At 34.8% G+C, this 24807-nt stretch overlaps 2 protein-coding genes across 2 annotated transcripts; one reads left to right on the forward strand and one right to left on the reverse strand.

The window, feature by feature from the left end:
• Nucleotides 1–5902: 5902 nt before the first annotated feature.
• Nucleotides 5903–9082, forward strand: LOC133674570 (putative leucine-rich repeat receptor-like serine/threonine-protein kinase At2g24130). The gene is made up of 2 exons (XM_062095759.1): nt 5903–8523; nt 8671–9082. The coding sequence occupies exons 1-2, from the start codon at nt 5976–5978 to the stop codon at nt 9045–9047; spliced, it is 2925 nt and encodes a 974-aa protein (XP_061951743.1). The 5' UTR covers nt 5903–5975; the 3' UTR covers nt 9048–9082.
• Nucleotides 9083–21922: 12840 nt separating this feature from the next.
• On the reverse strand, nt 21923–24396 carry LOC133673893 (uncharacterized). Its single transcript, XM_062094823.1, has 3 exons — nt 23934–24396; nt 22367–23750; nt 21923–22276 (listed from the first exon to the last, which is right to left on the reverse strand). The coding sequence occupies exons 1-3, from the start codon at nt 24008–24010 to the stop codon at nt 22253–22255; spliced, it is 1485 nt and encodes a 494-aa protein (XP_061950807.1). The 5' UTR covers nt 24011–24396; the 3' UTR covers nt 21923–22252.
• Nucleotides 24397–24807: the final 411 nt, after the last annotated feature.

A 24807-nucleotide genomic window follows, 5' to 3' on the forward strand; every position in this document is an offset into this window, starting at 1 on the left:
AATAAAAAACACTCTTAGTACAATACTAAATGTAACACTTAAGTACATGGGAAATAATTGATTATAATTATGATAAATTTATTTATTTTTTCAAGTAATAAAAAATAATATCAGTGATAAATCGTGTAAGGTTGTCTTTAAAAGTTGAGAATTATGATCACATCAATATAGAGCATGTTCTTAAAAACATTACTTTATATTAAATATATTTTAAAAATAATAATGTTGATCTCACCAAGGGCATGAGTTGTAGATAATATTAATCAATAAATACTTTTATAGGACATATATAGTTATTAATATATAAAGACATAATATGTTTATTATATTGTTTACACAATGGACATTTTCACACTTGATCATTTTATTATAAAAATGATCATTACTAACATCATCAATCGGATCGGGTAACTAATATTATTATTATTTATATAATTCATTTACATAAAAATAATAGTTAGATAAATAAAACTTATTTTACATAAATAAAACTTCTAGGGTTACCGTTGTAGTTTCATTTATTGAAGAAAGTAGAGGACAGAACCCACCATCTGCATAGACAAAGTACTCATGCCTCCAGCACCATTGCAATTGCACCTCCTAAGCTTGCTTTCTTTTTCGTAGTGTGTTGCTATATTTAGATTTAGATTAGACCTCCTGCAATATATATATATATATATATATATATATATACTTGTATACAAAATCAATCACGAAATTGTTAAGAACAAAGAAAAATCTCAAAAAATCTGGATTAAAATAATCAATCTCAGGTCTGCCATGCTTCATGCGATGAAACTGAACGACAGAATATATATATATATATCCTCTTTCACATTGCCGCCATTGGCCTGATCAAATCAGAGCCTAGCTATTGCAGGAAAAAAGCAAACCCAGCCAATATCTGTCTAGCTAGAAAGAATGAATGCAAAGAGTTGGGGGGGGGGGGGGGGGGGGTTTCATTTTTTAGTACTTATCCACCCATCACATTTTAAAACATCAGCTACGAACATAAACAAAAAGTAATTAGCACTTCTATAGATGTTTACGTTATATCTGCCAATTTTTCTAAACATTCTCGTTTTATATAGTTCCACCGGAGGTAGGTTTTCTTGATAGTGACCGCTTACCTATGTACATCGTTGTATCGTGTTGTGTTTAGGAGTGTATCCGAAGATATAAAAAAAATGTACAAAACAAATTAAGAGCAGTATTTCCAGAAAAGATCCAAGATCAGCTGGCATACAATGTAATTCTCGTATCTGTATGGAGCTAGTATATGCTACCAGTACCAAACAGTAGTATTAGCATGAAGCTCAGCTCCTGTGTTAGACATGTTTTAGATTCTTCAGGGACATAGCAAGGATCAATATTAATTATCAGAGATCGAATTGCCGACATCGTAAGGTCAAGCCAACAAGTACGTAACTAAAACGGTGGAAGAGTTGGTCAAGAGTCTGCTGAAACAAAATAACAAGGTCAAAATCTTCTCAGCTTAATTTGAACCCCAACAAGTTAAATTACGGAAAGGTGATTCTCTTGTGGAATAAAAATGATCATAAAGTTGTGGAAAACTGAGAAATTATGACGAGTTTCAAGAACAGAAGAAAACCCATCAAATCTAATATATATTGCCGCAACTTGCTTGGTTAAAGAAGCATTAATTATAAGCACGCTCCATGGCATGCTATTGTTTTTGTTAAATATTGCTCACAACACGTTTGAACATGCCTAGTAATTAAATCACAGCTAGTTTAGCAAAATCTTAATCTATAAACGAGTACTGGGGACAGCATCATTGGTCGCCTTTGGCTCCTGTAACTAGCATTTTTTTTACATAGTTTATGTGCAACTTGATCACTATGGGAGTTTATGAACAGATTAATGCCCTTAAACAGTGTTAGTACATTTTATCATACCATGTATCCGACAATTAGGCTTGTAGGCACTAGATTTTAATACAATAATCATTAGCAAAAGCATGTGTTAATTATAATTAATCCTGATGATCACTTAAATATATTCTTCCTTTGTTGACATAATTGGTTATCATCTGCTAGGTTCTGCTGGATCAATTGATATTTTATTTATAAAAGATAAACAAGCATAACATGTAAAATGTCCAGGAAATAACTAGTTTTTTTTTTTTTTTTTGGTGCGCACTGCTCTCATATATATTCAAGTTGCTGAACACTTAATTAAAGTTAAGCGCAGGGAAATTTCCTTTCAAGAGATACTATTTGAACAATTGGAAAGGTTCGGATTTTATATATATATAAAACTAAAGGGAAAGATAAAAACATTGAGCATTAAATTATTCACTACAATAATAAAATGATGGTTTTAATTGCCCTAAAAAACTTGTTTTTGTTTTGAGGTTATTTTTGTTTTTTTGCACGGTGCATGAGTCATTAAAGCTAGGATTTTTAGGGATATAATTATAATTTTTATTTTTAAACATAATAAAATAATCTACTTGCCTTCAAAAAATTAAATTATAACACTATGAAGAGGGGCATAATTACCTTTTTATTTGTTCATGTACAATAAATTGACAACTATAGCCTTGAAAGCAAAGATATAAACCATAGGTTCATTGGTCTTTGGGGCCTTTCCTTTAAGGTTTTATGTAATTACCAGGGCAATCAAGACCATTAATTTTTATCTTTTAAGATCAAATAAATATTATTTAATTCTAAAAATTTGTTGGAGTGTAAAAGGCATCTATATCTTTGAACGGCGTATATGGTGTATCCTAATAGCTTAAAATTCTTTTTTATTGTTTCATTGAATGTGTCACCATGTTTTTTTCCTTCCAATACGATGTATGTTGGTGGTGGTAGAGCGATTTATCTCTGAATGATTGTTTGTTTTTCTTTTTTTCTCTCTCTTATACCCCAAAAAAACATTGATTGATCTTCTTTGTTGTTGAAATTTCAATTTTAATCTATAATTTCTTGATTTTAAATTTTTTTTCTTGATTCTCTTATTAAATTTTTATTTATTTTTAATTATAATTTATCATATATAAGTTTTTCTAATTTAATTTTTTTTCTTGACCCTTAGCTGAGCGTAGCGTGTTCCGATTTCTAGTTAGAGCATAGTTGTCGTCCATTACGAGAAGGATTTAAATAGGTTACAGCTTTGCAGTAATTTTTTATTTTATTACGGCGTACGTATCAAGCACGTATCAGCACAAAGTAGTGCAAAACCCTAATTCTAATTAATTGAAGAACTAGGATTCAAACTGGCAAACATTTGTGGGCTATAAACTGTGGATTTTTACCACCGACCACCTCCACGGGCCGGAAAATGGATTTACAAGTTTCAAAATTTTCACCTCCTTGGCTTTTCTCTTGTAAATTAATTGGACAAGTCCCCTTATAAGGACTTGACGATGAGCTCAGACTACGGTGGGAGTAATGGAGTGCGGTGCTGAAAATAAGGCTAGCTTCGGCTGGTTGGTGAATTGTCATGATGAGCAACAAATGAATTAACAACAAAGGCTGAAGTTTTCGTAGCTAATATAACTAACTTTATATTTATTTTTGTGTTTTAAAAAGAAAATTAGAATTTTTATGTTGGTAATAAAAATAATTTTTTAAAAATATAAAAAATATTATTTTAATATTTTTTAAATAAAAAAAACTTTAAAAAATAATTATAATCACATTCTCAAATACTCCTTAACTAACTAGATACCTATCTAGGTTTGACTCTAACCCATCCCAAGTCCTAACCCTAGTGTGTTTGGGAGTGTGCTTGTGATTGTTTTTTAAAGTGTTTTTCACTTAAAAAAGTATGTTAATAATGTTTTTTTTTATTTTTTAAAAATTATTTTTGAGATCAGCACATCAAAATGATTTAAAAACATCAAAAATATATTAATTAAAAACAAAAAAAAATCAAATTTTTTCAGAAATGCTTTCCAAACGTAGAAACAACAGCCTCAAATTTCAGCCATGAGCAAGAAAATGGATACAAAGACCTAGTCAAGTATGGATGGCAATGGAGAGGGGTTAGAGTTGGATTTAATTTATCCATTCGTTTTTCTAATCCATCCAGAATGTTAAATCCATCATCTATCTCTGCATGTTTAGGTTCGATGGAGGACTTTGTTCACCTATACATCAGCTGTTCTTCCCCAACAAGATGTGGGTTTTTAATTTAAATCAATTCCAAAAAAGTAAAATGTAAATCAAGAAAAAAAACTACATGAAAATAAATTAAAGTTGAGACTTCAAACTCGTGCACAAAACCATAGAAATTCTTTTTTTTTTTTTTAATTTACGTGGGGTGTCCGGGCCAGCTTGCGCGCACCATGAATATTCCCCACGACTCACTGGACATCCTACAAGCTCAAGGGCAGGTTAGGCACCGCGGGGGTGACAGGCGTGCACATAAAGGATCGAACCCGGAACAGGACAGAACAAGTTACACGATTGACCACAGCAGCTAGGCCCTCAAGTCCAACCATAGAAATTCTTTATAAACTAAGAGATAGACAGATCCGTACACTATATTGAAAAACACTATTAAAAAAAAAAAAACTATTACAGAACAGGATGGATGTCATGTTTGGATGAATCCCTCACTCACCTTTGCACCTGGTCCCATTAAATTGGAGTGAATTTTAAGTCCTACTTAGAAATGCAACTGAAATAATATTTTTTAAAATTTTAATTTTTTTATGTTTTTATATTAATTTAATCTACTGATATTAAAAATAATTTAAAAAAATAAAATAATATTATTTTAATACATTTCCAAACAAAAAATTACTTTAAATTAAAATTATTATTATACTTTTAAGTAACCTCTTATTTATATTTGTTCAAACCAAATAAAAATACAATACAACCAAATTGGATAATACCGGATGCACCGGCATGCCGGTGAAATCGTCGTCGACCTAAAGGCAAGTCATGCTTATGCGAGGACTAGTAATTAGGAGATCCTATATGTATAGTCCTCCTCATATTCAAACTGTACTTAACCCTTAACTAGCCTAATGACGTTCAGAATCATAGAGAGAGACACAGAGCAACTGTTCCAGGGCATTGATTATATGATTTCTTTCCCCTTCAAGTTCAGGAAACAACATCAACAATTTCTGACAACAAACAAGTTCAGGTTTTTAGAACCAGAATCCACCCACTTGGTTTCATGTTCGGGGCAGTCATTTTTCCTCGTTAATCAGAAGACCCAAAAGTCTCAATCTGTTATCCCTACAGAAGTGATGAGAAGTTCGCCAAATACACTGAATAACATTTGTAGATGAAAATGTAACACGTAATTCCCTTTCCTAATACCCACACGTAGTAACTGGAACATCATCGTTTTCTTGCTGGGCTAGCTAACTGCTATGGTGTGCTATCCTTAAGATCACTCAGTGCTATATTACCCAATCAGGGACACATAAACACCATCTCATGATATTTCTTTTAATCTCTGGGCGACTGGGCCCATCATCTAGCAGACAAATGTACCAAAACGCCACATCATCCCCTAAGCATGCTCTATTAACCTAGATTATCTTTCTCTTATTACAGCCAACAATCCACTAATTAAGTCCTTTCCCACAAGCAAACAACAAGAATCCAAAAGGTGTTACGATGTTAGGCCTGTAGCTGACATGTACAGCACAATGCTGTGCAGCTTGTAACATTGCTTACGTGCCATTTCGCACGTGGACACTTCTTCATCCGCTATTCGTTGTGTTTCGTAGTCAACCATCACAGGCGCCAAACGTACGTTTCACACATTCAACGGCAGTTAGGCACAAGAATTCTCTCTAGCTAGCTGAGCTTGAGCGTTTTGCTAGCTCCTTTATATTGAACGTGTCAAAGCTATGCATCGTCTTCAGGCCATGGTGGTGCATTGCTCATTCTCTACCGGCTCCCTCTCTTTCCTCTTGCATTTGAAACCTCTTTCCTTGAGTTTCTTTAACTCGAAGAGGTCGACCAAGAATCAAAATGGGTTCTTGTAAATTCTCTATGTTTAGTTTCCTTTGTTTGATCATCATTTTGTTCGTGGTTTCTGGGGAAGAGATAAGTCCCCAGCTTGTTAAGGAGAGGATCTCATTGCTTTCTTTCAGGTCTGATGTAGTATTAGACCCTGAAGGTGCGCTTGAGAGCTGGAACTCTTCAGGTATTCATGTTTGCAACTGGACAGGAGTCAAGTGCAACAATGCTAGTGATCATGTTGTCCAGCTTGACCTAAGTGGCCTGTCACTTCGTGGCAGGATTTCTCCGGTTCTTGCGAATCTTTCTTCTTTGTTGGTTCTTGATTTGTCAAGGAACTTCTTTGAAGGCCATATTCCAGCAGAGTTGGGTGATCTTCTCCAGTTAAGACAGCTCAGTTTATCATGGAATCTTCTCGGTGGAAACATTCCCGAGGAGTTGGGATTTCTTCATCAATTAGTATATCTTGATTTGGGAAATAACAGGCTTGCTGGTGATATTCCTGCACCACTTTTCAGCAATGGTTCTTCTTCTTTGCAGTACATGGACCTTTCTAACAATTCTTTAACTGGAAAAATTCCTTTGAATAATGAATGTAAGCTTGGTGCTTTAAGGTTTCTTTTGCTTTGGTCTAATAGACTAGTTGGCCAGGTCCCTCGAGCACTTTCTAACTCCACCAATCTTGAATGGCTCGATTTGGAGTCAAATATGCTGAGTGGGGAGTTGCCTTCAGAGATTGTACGCCAAATGCCAAAGTTACAGTTCCTCTATTTGTCTTACAATGACTTTGTTAGCCATGATGGTAACACAAATCTTGAACCTTTTTTTGCTTCTTTAGTTAATTCATCTAACCTTCAGGAGCTTGAATTAGCAGGAAATAACCTTTTTGGAGAGATACCTCCTATTATTGGTGATCTTTCTACCAAATGTGTACAGATTCATCTAGATGAGAATATTCTTTATGGCTCCATACCCTCTCACATTTCAAATCTTGTCAACCTCACCCTCTTAAACTTGTCCAGCAACCTTCTGAATGGTACCATCCCACCAGAATTATGTCGTATGGGAAAACTAGAGAGGGTTTATTTATCAAACAATTCACTCTCTGGTGAAATTCCAGCAGCTCTTGCTAACATTTCCCATTTAGGCCTTCTTGACTTGTCAAAAAACAAACTTACAGGCTCCATCCCAGACAGTTTTGCCTACCTTTCACAGCTTCGGAGACTCTTTCTCTATGAAAATCAACTGTCAGGAACCATACCACCAAGCTTGGGACAATGTGTCAACTTGGAGATCCTAGACCTTTCTAGCAATGACATTTCTGGGACAATTCCTAGTGAAGTTGCAGGATTGAGGAGCTTGAAGTTGTATTTGAATTTGTCAAGAAATCATTTACATGGGCCTTTACCACTTGAGCTGAGTAAAATGGACATGGTGCTAGCAATCGATCTATCTTCCAACAATCTCTCTGGCACAGTCCCGCCTCAACTTGGAAGCTGCATTGCACTGGAGTACCTTAACCTTTCAGGTAATGTCTTAGAAGGCCTTCTTCCTGCTACAATAGGGCAGTTGCCTTATCTTAAAGAACTCGACGTATCTTCAAACCAATTGAGTGGCAATATACCACAATCTATTGAGGCATCGCCGACTCTCAAGTATCTCAACTTCTCTTTCAACAAGTTCTCTGGGAACATATCAAACAAGGGAGCATTTTCTTCCCTGACAATAGACTCCTTCCTTGGCAATGATGGCCTTTGCGGACAAATAAAGGGCATGCCCAACTGCCGGAGGAGAAATGCTCATCTTTCATTTATTTTACCTGTCCTACTGTCACTGTTTGCTACTCCCTTATTATGCATGTTCGCATACCCCCTCGTACTCAGGTCAAGGTTCAGAAGGAAAATGGTGATATTCAATGGAGGGGACTTGGGAGATGAGGACAAAGAAACAAAAGACCTCAAACATCCAAGAATCTCATATCGACAGCTTATTGAAGCTACAGGGGGTTTTAGCGCTTCAAGCCTAATAGGTTCAGGCCGGTTTGGCCATGTCTACAAGGGCGTTCTTCAAGACAATACAAGGATAGCTGTTAAGGTATTGGATTCAAAGGAAGATGGAGAAATTTCAGGAAGTTTCAAAAGAGAATGCCAAGTACTAAAGAGGGCCAAACACAGAAATTTGATCAAGATCATCACAACATGCAGCAAGCCAGACTTTAAGGCTCTTGTCCTTCCTCTCATGTCAAATGGGAGCCTGGAAGGGCATTTATACCCAAGCCATGGACTAAATACAGGGCTGGATTTGATTCAGTTGGTTAGCATATGTAATGATGTGGCTGAAGGAGTGGCCTATTTGCACCACTATTCTCCTGTTAGGGTAGTGCACTGTGATCTCAAGCCAAGCAATATTCTTCTGGATGAAGACATGACAGCTTTGGTAACTGACTTTGGAATCGCAAGATTGATTAAAGGTGCTGATGATAGTAATTCAACAGATGATTCAATGTTCCTTAGCTCATCTGATGGATTGTTGTGTGGATCTGTCGGCTACATTGCCCCTGGTATGTTCTTACTTTCTGCAACAACTTAGTATTATTTCTAAATTATGAAATGATTTATAATTCATGTTCCTCATGGAGAGAGAGGAACATTTTCAAATACCTTGTTACGTTTATTAATAATTTCCTTGTCAACTTGATCTCATGCAGAATATGGAATGGGAAAGCGTGCTTCAACGCAAGGAGATGTTTACAGTTTTGGAGTCCTCCTGCTAGAAATTATAACAGGAAGGCGCCCCACAGATGTTCTATTTCATGAAGGTTCAAGCTTGCATGAATGGGTTAAGAGTCACTATCCCCACAAGCTCAAGCCCATAGTTGATCAAGCAGTGCTTAGGTGTGCTCCATCTGTCATGCCGGTATCCTATAACAAAATATGGAGTGATGTGATCTTGGAATTGATTGAGCTTGGTCTTGTTTGCACACAAAATAACCCTTCAACAAGACCAAGCATGCTAGATGTAGCCAATGAAATGGGTAGCCTAAAGCAGTATCTCTCTAACCCTCCCTCCCTGGTGATTGAATAATCATATCCTAAAGCTAGTGCTTCTTGAATTTGCAATGGCACTGGAAGTAGTTTCATCAAAATCTTAGAAACTTCTAATCATTGTACTTATTTGTTTGATTGTTTTCATGGTAATAAATGGATTTAATTCAATGCAATAGCCTTGTTGATTAGCTATTTGCCATAGTTTTGACGTTTTCGCAGTAGTGTATTCTTGGGTTATTTTCATTACCTTTAACAGAAGTTTCCTGGTGAGGTGAAAACATCAAACAGGAATATTGTCAAATCATAAAAAAAATCTTCTTTCAACCGTCCAAAGGATTTTTTTAAGCTGGAAAACAGTTCTTCTATCCCTTACTGGTCATATTTTTAATCACAACCAACCAAAAAGTTCCTTTGATTTGTTAATTTTGTTAATAGATTTCACTAGATTGTGAGCTCTGAATCACAGTTCAACTATGAACTAGGTAGGTATTGATGCTTCAACCTATGTCTTTCTTCTTCCAGATTATTCTGGTTAAAAAATATCAGCATTTTGTTTGTGTTGTGAAACACAGTGATTTCTATAATCAAGAAAAAGCACTAGGATCCCTTTTAGCCTACCTGTCATATGGATTTGCCTAAATTAAGTGATAAGTGGAAGATTATAATAATAAGCCTATATGCTCACTTCCATATCAATCATAAAAAGCACTCGGAACCTTTTCATCACTTTCGCATAGAATAGGGAGAAAGTCCCTAGACACAATGGTTGCTGCAGTAGGTCAAATTGTCTCTGAAACAATATTAACTAAGAAACTCAGGTCACTGTCAAAGTCAAATAGGGATGCCACAGAAGCATTCGATCGAGACTATCCTGGAGACAGATTTCATATGCAATGTACTATGAATTAGGTTGCAGTCCTAATCTCTAATAAACTAAATTGTATGCTTGCTTGCCTGGAAAAACACGAACTGCCAATATCTTGCTATAGTTTTCTCTAATTGGCAACTTGGTTAAGTGACCATCAGAATTCATACACCTACCATCACCCCCCCCCCCCACTCTACTTTTGTGATTCTTATAATGAATTATATGGGAAAAAATCACAGGCGAGCACAAACAATTTCTTAGCATGACCTCAGCAAACCAATGATTCTCTTCCTTCGCTGTACTACTAAAGCAACCAAAAATGTTTCAGGTATTGGTACGCTATCTACTTACATTAGTTAGTGCAGCTACCAATGAAACAGTTCCTGTCACCTCCTGAAATTGAAAGCTGTGTTCATAAGGGAAATTGAAAAGGAGCATAATTTCCTGGCCTCAGATCAGTAATAACTGGTCATTTGTGCACCTGCAACGTACATGCAAATGATATCATTGTCTGGTGTAACCATGCCTAGTAAATCTCAGGTGCCAATTATTTGCTCCTGTTGCATATGTTATGGATTTTTCAATCCTTAATCTCACAATGAATTACTTCTTTCACAAAATTCCAACAGATTTTATTTTATTTTTGTAATAATTCATTCAAAATTTAAATCCGTTGTCCCACCAGAAGTCAAGGAACTAAAGAATATGCGAGACCAATACCATTAGCCTCTTGCACCTTCCAAGGTCTAATTTCTCCAATAATAATTTATTCCTCATCGCACAAGTATTAAACTTTTTTTAACCAAATTAAATTTATTGTATTTTTTTAAGGGTACAACATGCATGGAGTTGAAATAATCATTCCAAAGTGAGTAGCCTTACGGAGATAAATTAAATCTGTTTACAAACAAGGGTTCTAGGACTTTTAGTGCCCAACTATGAATTAAGCTGCAGTCACACATCACCTTCGGCGCTCATACAGGTAGAGTTCAAGATAATCATCATATATAGGTCTTTCGAGATTGAATTCTTACATTAATGTCACTCCAAAATATGTAATTTTTTTTCAAAGTACATTAAATGTGGCGCATATTTGGGAGTTATTAAGAAATATCCAGGTGAGGTTTTTCACAAAGATTATATCTAGCAAGAGATGTTGACAAGCTGGGGCTTAATTTTATCAACTTTCCTCACAGTTTGCAGCTTTCAACAATACATCTGTTTTTTCTGCAATTTTCCAATAAGTCTTACTGGATTGATTCATTGCGCCTCCCATTTCAGAAATGTTTTCCTGAGAACGTGACAGTTCTTGTACAAATTCAAAAAAAAATAAAAAAAAATCACTTAGATCTTCTGCTCGTGTGCTCTTAGTAAATATATGCTGTATCCTCAAGTTTCAGTAAATTGAAGGTCTCTTTTCTCAGTCATAGCACGTGTTGTGAACCATTTACAGAAGAAATTGTTATTAAGAGATAAAATATCCCAAGAAAAGGCCTACTCAATGCTGAAGTCCTGTACAGCATTAGTGCAATAATGACATGGGGTTAGGTAGCTACCAAAATGTCTACAGACCGACAGCAGGGAATTATGAACCGCGGTAGCAGAAACAAGCACTGTGATTGCTATCTTGCTAATGCTATAGGACGTGCAACCTGAATAGAACATGCTAAACTTTCAATCTACAAATCAAACCTTATAAGAGATGATGGTTTCTGGGCTATAATATGTCTAGTTAAAGATTGAAACAGCCATATCTTAATCCTCACAATATCCTTAAAGATGAACCGAAATTCTGGCCTCTGAATTCGGAAGTTCATAGACATTTATAGATACCATTTGAGACATAAACAAACCAACCTCCCGAAGAAGATGAGATAAAAAGCAAAAGATTTCATGATCTCTGCCTCCTCCTCACTTCGACAACCTTCTTCCACATAAAAAGGAGTCTTCCATAAACTGATAATCTAATCAGGCATAAAAGTTACAAAGTATTATTGAGTTCTAGAGGACGATTGAAAGAGTAGTTCTAAAGCAGTTGCAAATGATAGCATAGTCCAGTGTTTAACCCACTAGCTACAAGGAGTGCATAAAATACTCCTTGAGCATGATGAAAGAGGAAAGTGAATGTGATATAGTGCTCCATGATAGTGACTTCCATAACCGGCGTGTTTCACAAATCTCTTTCTGCTACAGATGTTAGATTAATTTACAGAGAAACTTGGTCTGTCAAAACAAACATGTAATTAAGAACATTTGGGACCAAACGACAAACGTAATATCCCGAACCATACAAGCAGTGCATGAGGATGCAAAACAAAGAATATAGACCGTTGAGACAAAGAAGGAAAATCACAAGACCATGAAGATTATATTTGAATTCTGCTAGCTACATACAAATATGTTCAGCAGGACATGATAAAATCGGAAAGGACAAATTGTGAAGTGTTTGATCTACACTTGTGATAATATTGCAAACTGAGAGAATAAATCAAGCTCTGCTTGTGGATTTTTAAGCAACCAGTTTACCTTCATGAGAATAATGTCCAAAAGCTCTGCCCTATCACACACATTGGTGTTGGGACATTCAAGCAATCAAACACACACAAAGACCTTTAAATGAGAGAGTTGTACCTCTTTTCCTCTCCATACTTCCTCGGGCAATCTGAACTCCAAAGGAACTGATAGTCCACGGTTGATCAAGTAAACTGCAGTATGAACTGCGTCAGCCCAGAATGTTTGAGGTAGCTCTGAATGCAACCTCATGCTTCTAGCTCGTTCATTGATGGTCCGGTTCATTCGTTCAGCAATGCCATTCTGTTGTGGTGTGCCTGGAATGGTCTTTTCCATTCTGATACCATTAACAGCACAATACTCCTTGAAACCTCCATCAATGTATTCTCCTCCATTATCAGATCTTAAGCATTTCAACTTCAAACCTGATTCATTCTCAACCATAGCCTTCCACTTCTTGAATGTTTCGAACACATCAGATTTATTTTTCAGAAAGTAGACCCATACCTTTCTGCTGAAATCATCAATGAAAGTTACGTAATACCGAGAACCTCCAAGAGATGCCACTGGAGAAGGTCCCCGTAAATCTGTGTGCACCAGTTCTAGCTTTCTTGGTCTTAAGGCCCTGCCAACCTTTAAGAAACTGAGCTTCTTCTGTTTTTCAAGAACACAGCTTTCACAAATGTCTAGATCAACATTTTTAAGCTTTGGCAGTTTTCCCTTCGACTGAAGTATCTTCATCCCCTTTTGACTCATATGGCCGAGTCTACAGTGCCATAGCTGTGCTTGATTTTCTGCTTCAGTAGAGGCAATAATGTCTGCAAATCTTGTGGTCATATACAAGGTGCCGGTTTTCTTTCCACGAGCCAAAACCATTGCTCCCTTTGATACCTTCCACATACCTCCAGAAAAAAAGGATTGAATGACCACTCTCATCAAGTTGTCCGACTGAGATCAACTTCTTTTTTAGTCCAGGAACATGCCTTACATTTTGCAAGTTCCATGTAGATCCATTCATTGTCTTGATCTGCACTTCTCCTATACCCACAATCTTCATTGGTTGTCCATCGGCCAGATAGACTACACCGTGATCTCCAGCAACATAGTTTTGCATCATCTCATGGTGTGGTGTACAGTGGAATGAAGCACCAGAATCAAGAATCCAATCATCAATTGGACTTTGTACAGCAAGAATCAAAGCGTCTTGCACCTCATCTGTGGTACCGTTTGCAGAGTCAGCTTCAGGTTTTTTCGGTTTTGTGCAATTCCTCATGAAATGACCAGGTTTGCCACAATTCCAACATTCAACTTGCTTTCTGGGTCCGGACTTGCTTTTACTTCTGTATCTTGATTTGGATCTGCCTCTGGATAAGCCTCTCTCCTGTCTCCTCCCTCGAGTGTTAATGTTGAGAGCTGATCCTGGACTTGAACTTTCACCTGAGTCTTTCCTTCGCACTTTTTCAGCTAAAATCAAGTCTCGAATGTCATCATATTTCAGTTTGGATTTTCCAGCTGAGTTGCTCACGGCTGTCCTCATACCTTCCCAACTGCTTGGAAGTGAAGCTAGCAAAATGAGTGCACGGATCTCATCATCAAACTCAATCTCTACAGATGACAATTGATTTGTGATGGTATTAAAGTTGTTGAGATGTTGTGTGACGGAGGTGCCTTCTGTCATTTTCAGGTTGAACAACTTTTTCATCAAGTGCACTTTATTATTTGCCGAGGGCTTCTCATACATCCCAGACAAAGCTTCCATTACTCTTGCAGTGGATCTTTCTTTTGTAACATTATGAGCAACTCTTCTTGATAAGGATAGCCGGATAATACCCAAAACTTGTCTATCAAGAAGCAACCAATCTTCTTCTGGCATATTTTCTAATTTGCTCCTCAACAGAGGAAGATGAAGTTTCTTTCCATATAAATAGTCTTCAATTTGTATTTTCCAATATCCAAAATTTGTTCCATCAAATTTTTCAATTCCCGCATCCTTTATTTCATCTGTCATTTTTACTATATCTCTGATTTGAATTTGTCAAATCTGACCTTACAGATGTGTCCGGAACGGCCGAAAATATTGGAAACGACACTGAGATCACCCCAATCGGACTTCGGATGGCTCAATTCTTAACAATCAAAGTTTTTGATCAACGGACGGTGCAGATGAAGCCGCGTGTCAGGCCAGAATAGTGTCTGCGAAGCACTGGATCAAAACTCACTTTGATGACGTGTCCAGATGACGTGGCATCCACGTAGGCCAACCGGGACCCACTTTTGCTGACGTGGCAAATGCATACGCGATTCTGGCTGACGTGGCTGCTGACTGGTCTGATGACGTGACAGTTGACTTGATGATGTGGCAGGTGACGTGTCAGTTGGCTGTACGGTTTTGCTGGCGTGGCGGATGACGTGGCGGGTCAACCCGGTTCAGATGCAGGCATCCGGGCAGAGACGACGCGTGGAGAGCGTGCTGCGCGTGGGCGCGCGTAGGCAGTGGCTTCGTCGGCGCGTGTGGGCGCGTGCGGGCATGCAGGACGTCGGTTCTTCGCCGGGTTTTCACCAGTGAATTCGTCTTCCCTTGCTCTACACGATGGTATGTTCAAAAACACGTTTTGAGAACTTTGATTTTTGAGTTTGGATCAAACACCCTCCTTTTCAAGAACAAGCTCTGATACCAATTGTTGGGGATTCTGGCACCCCCATGCGCGGACCGGTGGTGGACTGATAGTTGCTCATAGGAGGCTTAAACACACTGACACAATATTTTACGTGGTTCGGCAAAACTGCCTACATCCACGGGAGAGGTTCATTTTATTAGATATAGAGATACATGGAGGATGAGGATTACATCCACTCTAACTCAACTCTCAGCTCACTTTGGTGCTCTTGCAGCTGCTGCAATGGCAGCAAGGTCGCTGCCATTGCAGCTCACTCTTCCTCTCTATTCTCACGTTCACTTCACTCTCTCAACCCTCTCAATTTTGCTCTTACATAATGCCTCTATTTATAGGCATTTCATGGCAGCTCTTCTTGCTTTGTTGTCAACATTGGTGGCTGCCAAACTCCAGCTCATTCAACAATGGTGGCTGCCAATAGTCAATGGTTGGTGCCAACCATTTGCTGCACATGCAATGGCAACAACCCAACAATTGGATTGATGGCTGTCAATTCAAAACAATCCTCACACTCATTAAAATCACCCCAAGTCGCAAAACAACCGGATAATCTAATAAAAAAAGAGCACAAATCACTAAAAACTATATACCTCAAGAACCATCTCAAAGGTCTAATGGAACTTCTTTTCTCTCATCACAAAAAAGTAAAGGCGCTCTCTTGAAGATTGAATTGATTCACCATCTTTAGCTTATGTTCAAATGATTTTGGGTTAGTTTTAATGTTAAAGTTTAGCTCTAAGTTTTTGTTGGTGGTTTTCATGGATGAAAGTTTGCTTTGAAGTGTGTTGGAGCTTGACTTGACTTTGAAGATTTCATCTTTGATCCTTGTTTATATATAATTTCATGGTTGTTAGTTAGGTTTCAAATGATTCTTAGTCAGGACCAGTGTCAAAAGGCTCATCATAAATTTTGTTTCTCATCCTTTATTTTGTTTACGTGGTTTCGAATATGTTTCAGTAAAAATATGATCTTGTTTCTGGTTTTTCTTGTTTATAATATCAAAAGTCTTGACTTTCCGACTGGTCAAAGTTTAATTATATTTCAATCATAATCATCATGGAAAATGTTTTTATTGGTACTTAAAATTAACTGAATCAGTAAAATAAAATGCTAAATTAATAAGACGAAGGAGCCAATTAAATTTATACCCATCATTATTACTCTACTAATTAGGTAATATATAAAAAAAGGAATCTGGATGATTTCGGAAATCCTTTTAATATGAATTGGGCCTTTTTTTTATTACTAATTCATTGGTCATGTCTTTTAGAAATAGAATCTTTGTTTTCATTGTTTTTAATAACCTTCATAATTAACATAATGTAAAAATATAGATAATAGATTTTTTTTTGTTAGGGTGTGATTTTTATTATTTTTATATGTTGATATTTGATATTTGTTTTTTGGTCTAATTAACTACAATAAAGAAAATTTGATATATATATATATATATATATATATATTGAAATTGTTTTGATTGGTTCAAGTGTAAAAAATATTTAAATCATCTTCATTTGATCCACATCTTGAATAAAATAGTTTTTCATTGTCAGATTTAATTATATTTCAACTATAATCATCATTGAAATTATTTTTTTTGAAGGTTCATAAAATTAATTGAGTTAGAAAAAATAACAAACTAACTAAAACACACGAAGAGGTTTTATTGTACTCCTCCTTATAACATACTATTAACTGTAATGATTTTTTATATATAATCTATTTTTTTTAATTTTATCATTTAACATTAAGTTTATTAGGGATTGAACTTTATAATTTTTTTTAATTTACTTTGCATGAGGTTATTCCAGTCTTATAACCCGGATCGTGAGTTCATCAAGTTAACTACGTTAACTCAACATTTTTTTTTTCAAATTCATCCTTTAACATTTAATTGATTGGGAATTAGGTTTTGTAATTTATTTTGATTTTTTTTATATGATGTTATCCATATCTCATGAATCGAGTCACAAGTTTGATGGGTAAAATCGGGTTGACTCAAGTTGGTTTTTTGTGTCTTTTTTCAATTGATTTTTTAATTTTAATTTTATCCTTTAACATTAGGTTTATTAAGGATATAACTTCATTTTTTTTTCAATTTGTCTTTTATAAGATTATCCCAATCTCATACCCCGGACCACGGGCTTGACAAGTTGACTCGATATTTTCTTTTTTCTAATTGACTTTTTTTTTTTCAATTTCATCCTTTAAAATTGGATTGATTAAGAATTAGGCTTCATGATTTATTTTATTTTTCTTTCTACGAGATTATTCCTCTCTCATAATTTGGATCATGTGTTTGATGAGTTAACCCGGGTTGACTCAAGATGTTTACTCAAGTTATTTTTTTGTGAACTTTTTTAATCAATTTTTCAGTTTCAATTACATCCAGCTTCAATATTAGGTTTATTGGGGATTAAATTTCATAATCATTTTCAATTTACTTTTTATGAAGTTAACTTAAGTTGAATTAAGTTGTTTTTTTTAACCTTTTTTTAATCGATTCTTTAGTTTCAATTTCATCCTTTAACATTATGTTTATTAGTGATTGAGCTTCATTTTTTTTTTTAATTTTTTTTTATAAGGTTATTTTAGTCTCATGTAATGAGCTAACTTAGTTGACTTGAGTTTTTTTCCTTTTTCTAATTAACTTTTTTTTTCTTTAATTTTATCCTTTAATATTAGGTTGATTGAAAATTAAGCATCATGATTTGTTTTGTTTTACTTTCTATGAGGTTATCTCTCTCTCATGACTTAGATTATAGGTTTGGTGGATTAACCCGGGTTAACTCGAGTTGTTTTTTGTGTTCTTTTTAAAATTGATTTTTAGTTTTAACCTTATTAATGTTAGGTTGATTGAGATTTGAGCTTTATAATTTGTTTCAATTTGCTTTTTATTGGGTTATCCCGGTCTTATGATCTAGGTCGCGGGTTTATCAAGTTAACTTGGGTTGAAGCATGTCATTTTTTATTCTTTTTTATTGATTTATTTTCAATTTTATCATTCAACATTGAGTTTATTATAAATCAGGCTTTACATTTTATTTTAATTTAATTTCTATAAAGTTATCATAGTCTCATGAACTGACATATAGATTGACAATTTAACTCGAATTTATCTAATATGTTATTATTTCAATATTTATAAAAAAAATCTTAACTTAAATATTTATTTTCAGTCAAACTATATTTTTACCAGTCATTTGAGTTGTTTTTAGAACCGCCAAGTTAACTTGCCCCGCACAGTTTAAAAAAATTTATACTAGAAAAAATATTAACAACATCTAAATATTTTTTTTACATTAAAAACCCATGGCATAGCATGGGACAATTATCTAATGAAATACTAGAACAGAGTTGAATAAAAAAAATCTATAGAGAAAGAGAGAGTAGAAAACATTTATATTGTTTATGGATGTTTGGTATGTATAAATTGATAGACCATGTGTATAATAATACAATGATGAGACCATTTTAGAATTTTTATATAATTATATTTATAAATATATTGGACATAATTATCCTTGTCAACTTATCATATAATATTATTGCGAAAATAAAAATATTAAAATATTAAATCACTAATGTTTGAAGACATTGCAATATATGAATACTTAAATGATTATCATTTTAAAATTATTTATTAATACTTAATATTGTTAATAAGTTCTTAATTACACATTACTTCCCTGATTCCAAAAAGAGAAAACGACGAGTATCACACGCAGCAGAGTGATATGGGACATGGCTAGAGTTGTACACCGGTGAAAATGAGTGTAGTGATTTTTATTTTTATTTTCATTAAGTATTAAATGGCAATGTTCAATGAATAAAAAAGATGATGGCTGTAGTATCAAGCTCGTCGTTCACCAGAATGGTTGTGTCCGGTCACGTTACATATATTACTAGATACATGACCCACGCGATGCCGTGGGTTATTTTTTTATATAAAAAATATTTAAAAAAATAAAAATTTAAAAATTTTGAGTTTTTCTACAAATCTATACTAAAAAATTTTAGGTTTGGCTACAATGCCTAATCTAAAAATAATATTAATAATATTAATAATAAATTAAATTTGCATGACCTAAGTTTAAGTAAGCCTGGCTGCAACACCGGACTCAAGAATATTGGATGTGAGTCTGGATATAAGGTCATGTCATAAAAATATGATAGTTAAATAGATTAATTAAAAAAACAAAGAAAAAAAATCAACATGAAGGAAAAAACTAATGAAGAAAAAGAAAAAAAAATTAATTAATTGGGTTAACCCTTTAAACCAGGCTGTAGCAATCTAGTGTTTTAAAAAAAAAATTAAAACATTAAATTCTCAATCAGCTTAATAGTAAAAAATAAAATCAACAAAAATAATTATGAAAAAAAATACAAAGAAGAAAGACAATTTTGGAAAAAATTAAAAAAAAAAACATTGGGAAAGCTAAAACTAAATTCTCAACCAACTCAATATTGAAAAAATAAATTCGACAAAGATAATTTTAAAAAAAATATGTGGGGGAGACATTGCAGCCAAACAAAAACCATGTAAGGGAAACACTGTAGTAATCCATAGTGTTTTTTTTTTTTTTGAAAAAAACTACAAAGCTAAGTTTTCAACCAGCTCAATATATATAAAAAAAAAACTGACAAAGACTATTAAAAAAAAAGTCAATTTTGGGTAAAAGAAATGAAAAAAAAAACATGTAAAAAAAAGAAAACAAAAGCGGAAAAAAAACACGTGGGGAAAGCTATAGTGTTTTAAAGAAAAAACAAAAAAACTAAATTTTCAACCAGCTCAATAATAAAAAAATAAAATCAACAAAAATAATTCTGAAAAAAACAAAAAAAAAAGAAAATATGTAAAAAATGACAATTTTGAAAAAAAAGAAAAACAAAAAAAAACATGTGAGGAAAGCTAAAGTTAAATTATCAGCCAGCTCAATATTGAAAAAATAAATTCGATGAAGATAATTTTTTTAAAAAAAATATGTGGAAAAACACTGCAATAAAACAAAAACTATGTAGGGAAAACACTGTAGCAATTCATATTTTTTAAAAAAAAAAACTACAAAGCTAAATTCTCAACCAACTTAATATAAAAAAATAAAATCTACAAAGACCATTTTGAAAAAAAAAAGAATAAATAAATCATAAAAAAAAACAATGTATGAGAATATTATAGCAATCTACAATGTTTTAAAGAAAAAAAAATATAGTTAAATTTTTAACCAGCTTAATATTTAAAAACATTTTGAAAAAAAAAAGAAAAAAGAAGAAGAAGTCAATTTTGGGTAAAAAAAGGGAAAAAAAAACATATGAAAAAATAGAAGAAACAAAAGCAAAAAAACAAAGCTACAGAGAAAAAAAAAAACAAAACACTACAGTAAAAACCTACATGTTTTAGAGTTCTTATTAATAAAAGGTTTTTTTTTTTTTTTTCTTCTTGAGTAATTTAAGATGTATATAAGAAAAAATATAAATAGCGGCATACCCTAAAAAATATAATAAATTTATTATTGAGATTCAAAAATCATGAAGCTTATAAGATTAAAGCAAATAAACTATAAGAAAGCTCAAAAAACTAAACAACATCAAACCAAAATAAAACAACAGAGAAATAAATACAGATATCAAAGCTATCAAGTAGTTCTGATCTCTATAGATATTTGGTATCAAGCTTTTATATTTGGAAGTCGTAATCTCAACAGGCTGAAGATCTCTTTCACCACATCATGCTGTGATCAATAGAGCTAGCAGCAAAAGACGCGAGTATTCCTTTCATATCATATGAAGTAAACCGTGGCAAAGAATGACAATCGTACTAGAATATACATGAAGTTCTTCTCTTGAAATTGAAGAGAAGCCCATTAAAGAAAAGAATGTCATGACATAAAAGGCCAGGTAATAAAGTCTTGTCTGAGATCTCTCTCCATATTAAAGCTGAGAAACACTCAAAAAATAGAGATCTCTCTCCATATTAAAGCTGAGAAACACTCAAAAATAGATGATCATACCGCAGAGATGATGATTTAAAAAGTCTGTAGTCTGTTCATAATGTGTAGATGATCCAAAAAGCAAGCCATAAGATGATGAAGGAGTGTCGTGGGACATGTCCCGAAAACCAGAGAAAACGATGCATAACATTCTTGAGCCTGGTATCTCGAAGTATCTCCCAAGCTGAATCAATTGTGAACCTCCCTGTATAATGAATTGTCCAGACATAGTGATCCGTAGAGCTAACTCAGTCTCATATCTGTTGGAGGTCGGACTACCAGAAGGAAAGTCTCAACCACCATCCTTAATAATGTTTGTATCCTTTGCATCCCAAGATAATCCAGTAGATGATAGAGTCCTCAGTCGTTACTTATGATCCTCTAAGTTTGCAAGACAAATGGTGTTCTTGTTTAACATTGAGGATCCAAAGACAACTCATCAAGAGAATACTTAATCAGAGGGGTAAAAAGAAGACGACATCTACTCTTCATAATTTTGCCTTCAATGAAGACAACTAGCCGGCCAGAAGACACAAGAAATAGAAATTGTGAACATATACAATGCAGCTACGAAACAAATTCATGGGCATAATTATTGCCAATATTTAGTAACAAAGTTAATAAAACCAAGTATCGAAGCTAGAGACAACATAAATCACTTAAAATTCAATTCCTGACATGCCAATTGCACATTAAGAGATCACTTGGTACCTCATATGGAGGAAGGAAAATGAAATTAGAAACAGCCTTGTTCTCTCCACTCATGAACTGGAATTGAGAGTTCTGCATCACTCAAAATTTGTCAAGCCACTTAAAAATTTATGTTAGACTGTAAGGAATGGACAAAGAGCATATACAGATTGAGAAATCGAGCAAAGTGGAGATAGTTGTATAGAATATAGTTTACAATCATCATCCCAATATTAGGTGAGAAAACAAAATAAAAATGACAGCATGCCTAAGACATCCTATTGAAATCAAACTTCTTCTGTGATTGATGTTAACTTAGCAACATTTACATTGAATATGTTTTGTACAACAAATCAAATAAAAAAAATCCACAAACTTACTGTATAATATTCACTCTATTCAAGATCAAAACATCATCCTTACAAAGTAGCCCTTGTTGCAGGTGTATCAGAACCCGGAAATTCATAAAAAATCGGTGATTAAGGCAGTAAGAACTTGATTGCTCGAATTAAAACCAAAAGTACAGCATTGCCTGAAAATAAGAATAATATTAGTGTTACGTATCTCTAACTTGACTATGCCTGCATGCATGAGTGGGTGAGAGAGAGAGGAGAAGACATACCTCTTGGAGAAGATCTAAAGGTTGCTTGTCTGCAGCATGGGGATTTTTTGTTTTTTTCAAACTTCTGATCTCAGACTGTATTGAATTGAGTTGTTCTCGTATCTCCTTCAACAAATTCAGTTCCTCTTCCCCTTCAGAAATAATTTCTTGACTTGTATTGTTTCTTACTCTCTCAAGCCTCTCAACTCTCTGACTCAGCTGTTGATACTCAGCTTGAGAATTGCTTACACTAATTGCTGGGCGGCTCACAGGAGACGCATTGCGGTGAAAACTTGCCCGATCTTTTGGCTTAGGCAATTTCTTCTCATGGACAGTGGAAAGCACCATTGCCTTTACCAGGTCTCTTTCATCCTTATTAGGCGTTATCAGAATATCCTCAGATACCATATCTGGCTTTTGAAGCCTGTTTTCACCTTCCAAAGTCATTTTGTGACGTTCTTTCACAAGATGTTCAGAAACTTTGCAACTCTCGATAGTTTGTGGGACTTCAAAAATATCCTGAACACTTTCCCGTGAATCCTGATGCTGTTTAACTTTGTCTGAATGAGTAGAATTTTCCGTTCTTGTTAGATCGCCAGATGTGCCAGTGCCCATTTGTGAAAACAATGACGGAGACCAAGTGCCACCCTTCCAGATTGCAGAGTTTTTCCTACTGGGATCTTTGTCGTCAGAAATCTCTTTTACCCGTTCATCCAACCTTTTGATCTGCTCCCAATATGAACCAACGTGTGCACCAGAAGGGCTCCCTGATTTCTTCTCTAAATCATTAGCTTCTCGAATTGCAATTTCCTCCGCATTCATTTGCATTGTATCTAGCACAGGGACTATAGATTTTTTCCTTTCAATATCACTTTTATTGTAACTGGCATCCTTGGTTGAAACCTGAGGCGGAGAGTTGAATCTCCTTACATTTCCATTGGCACCATTTTCCCCAAATAAAGGATCGTTTCTTTGCATTAACAGATTCTCTGGATAAGTATTCTCGTACACACACAAATCATTACAGCCCATGCTTAAAAGTCTGTACCTATAAGCCTGAACTTGGTATTCAAGAGATGCAATCTCCATTTCTCTCTGATAAATGAGGTCTTCTACAATTGCCAGGGCCTCTTCTGCATGACACATCTTTTCCTCTGCCATTCTCTTATATTGGCTTGCTTCCATCTTCAGTGAAGCCTTTTCACCTTGCAACCGCAATATCATAGATAAAGCTTCGCTGGCTGCAGTGGCTGAGGCTTCTCTTTCCTCGTCTAGCTCGGCATAAAGGGTTTGCAGAAGATGTTGCTGTGTATAAAGGGCTTCTTTCAGAGCTGCTATATTAGTTTCAGGCGCCGGTAATAAACTACTTCCATCCATGAGCAATAAATTAAATGCCGACTCCTGCCTGTGCACAAAATAGCATCAACTCTTTTTTAGTCTCAATAACCCATTAACAGTTTTTCTTATTCGTCTCAAATTTCGCTTAGTATCTCCAGCAACAAAAACAATGAATCAAAAAATCATACTAGAAAGCACGCATGAGAGTTTAAGCAAGCAGATAGGCACGTGCAAAGGGTCAACAACTTACCCTCCCTTGCTAACACATTTGCACGCAACAGTTGTAAATATTTTGGTTAAAAATATGAACACAAACATAAATTCCATTGATCCTTTACACAACTGGGTGGCTCCGTCATCTCAAACACCCCATCTGCACCACCCTCCCTTCCGAAAACATAACCCAGTGAAAAGGGGGGGTTTCATCCCATAAACAAGCAATATTTTCATATGTCACACTTGGATATAGCAGAACAAATAACGTTTTGACAGAAACAAATGAAGAGATTTTATAATTATTTTCAACTTAATTGTGAAAATATGAATCATAAGCGCCAGAAGGAGGTACGGAAGAAAAGAACTCAGGGAAATCCCGAGAGATAGAAGAAGAGGGAGTGGGAAATGATAAAAGATATTGGACAAAACAATAGAGAGCACAAAGAATCATTCTACGAAATACGTTAAAAAGCACAACAAGAAATGAAATTTGAGCCTATCACCTGCAGTTTGTATATTCACTCCTTGGAGCATGACCCAATAGAGAGAAAGAAAAAGCTTTTAGCAAATGGGAACTTTCGTCTTCAACAAATCAAGATATAACACTGTCTGGCCGAAAAACCAAGCAATCCAACCATGAAGCAAATTGACAGTGTTATATCTCTGGAAAAAACGAAAGAATAGCAAAGCAGACCAGATAGGCTTGAAAATTTCAGGCATAAAAACCTGTACAAGAGCTTAGGACAAGACCCCACTTATTTTTAAGCAACCAAAGCAAACCTCATCATTTCCGGACTATCTTTCCGAACATAGCTATAGAAATCTCATTGCTTTTCCATTGCTTTTCTACAAAGCAGATGTGAGATTTGACGTAAATGTAAATTGCTTTTTTAAGTTACGTATTCAAA

This window comes from Populus nigra, chromosome 15, assembly GCF_951802175.1.
Source record: "Populus nigra chromosome 15, ddPopNigr1.1, whole genome shotgun sequence".
Classification (NCBI taxonomy): domain Eukaryota; kingdom Viridiplantae; phylum Streptophyta; class Magnoliopsida; order Malpighiales; family Salicaceae; genus Populus; species Populus nigra.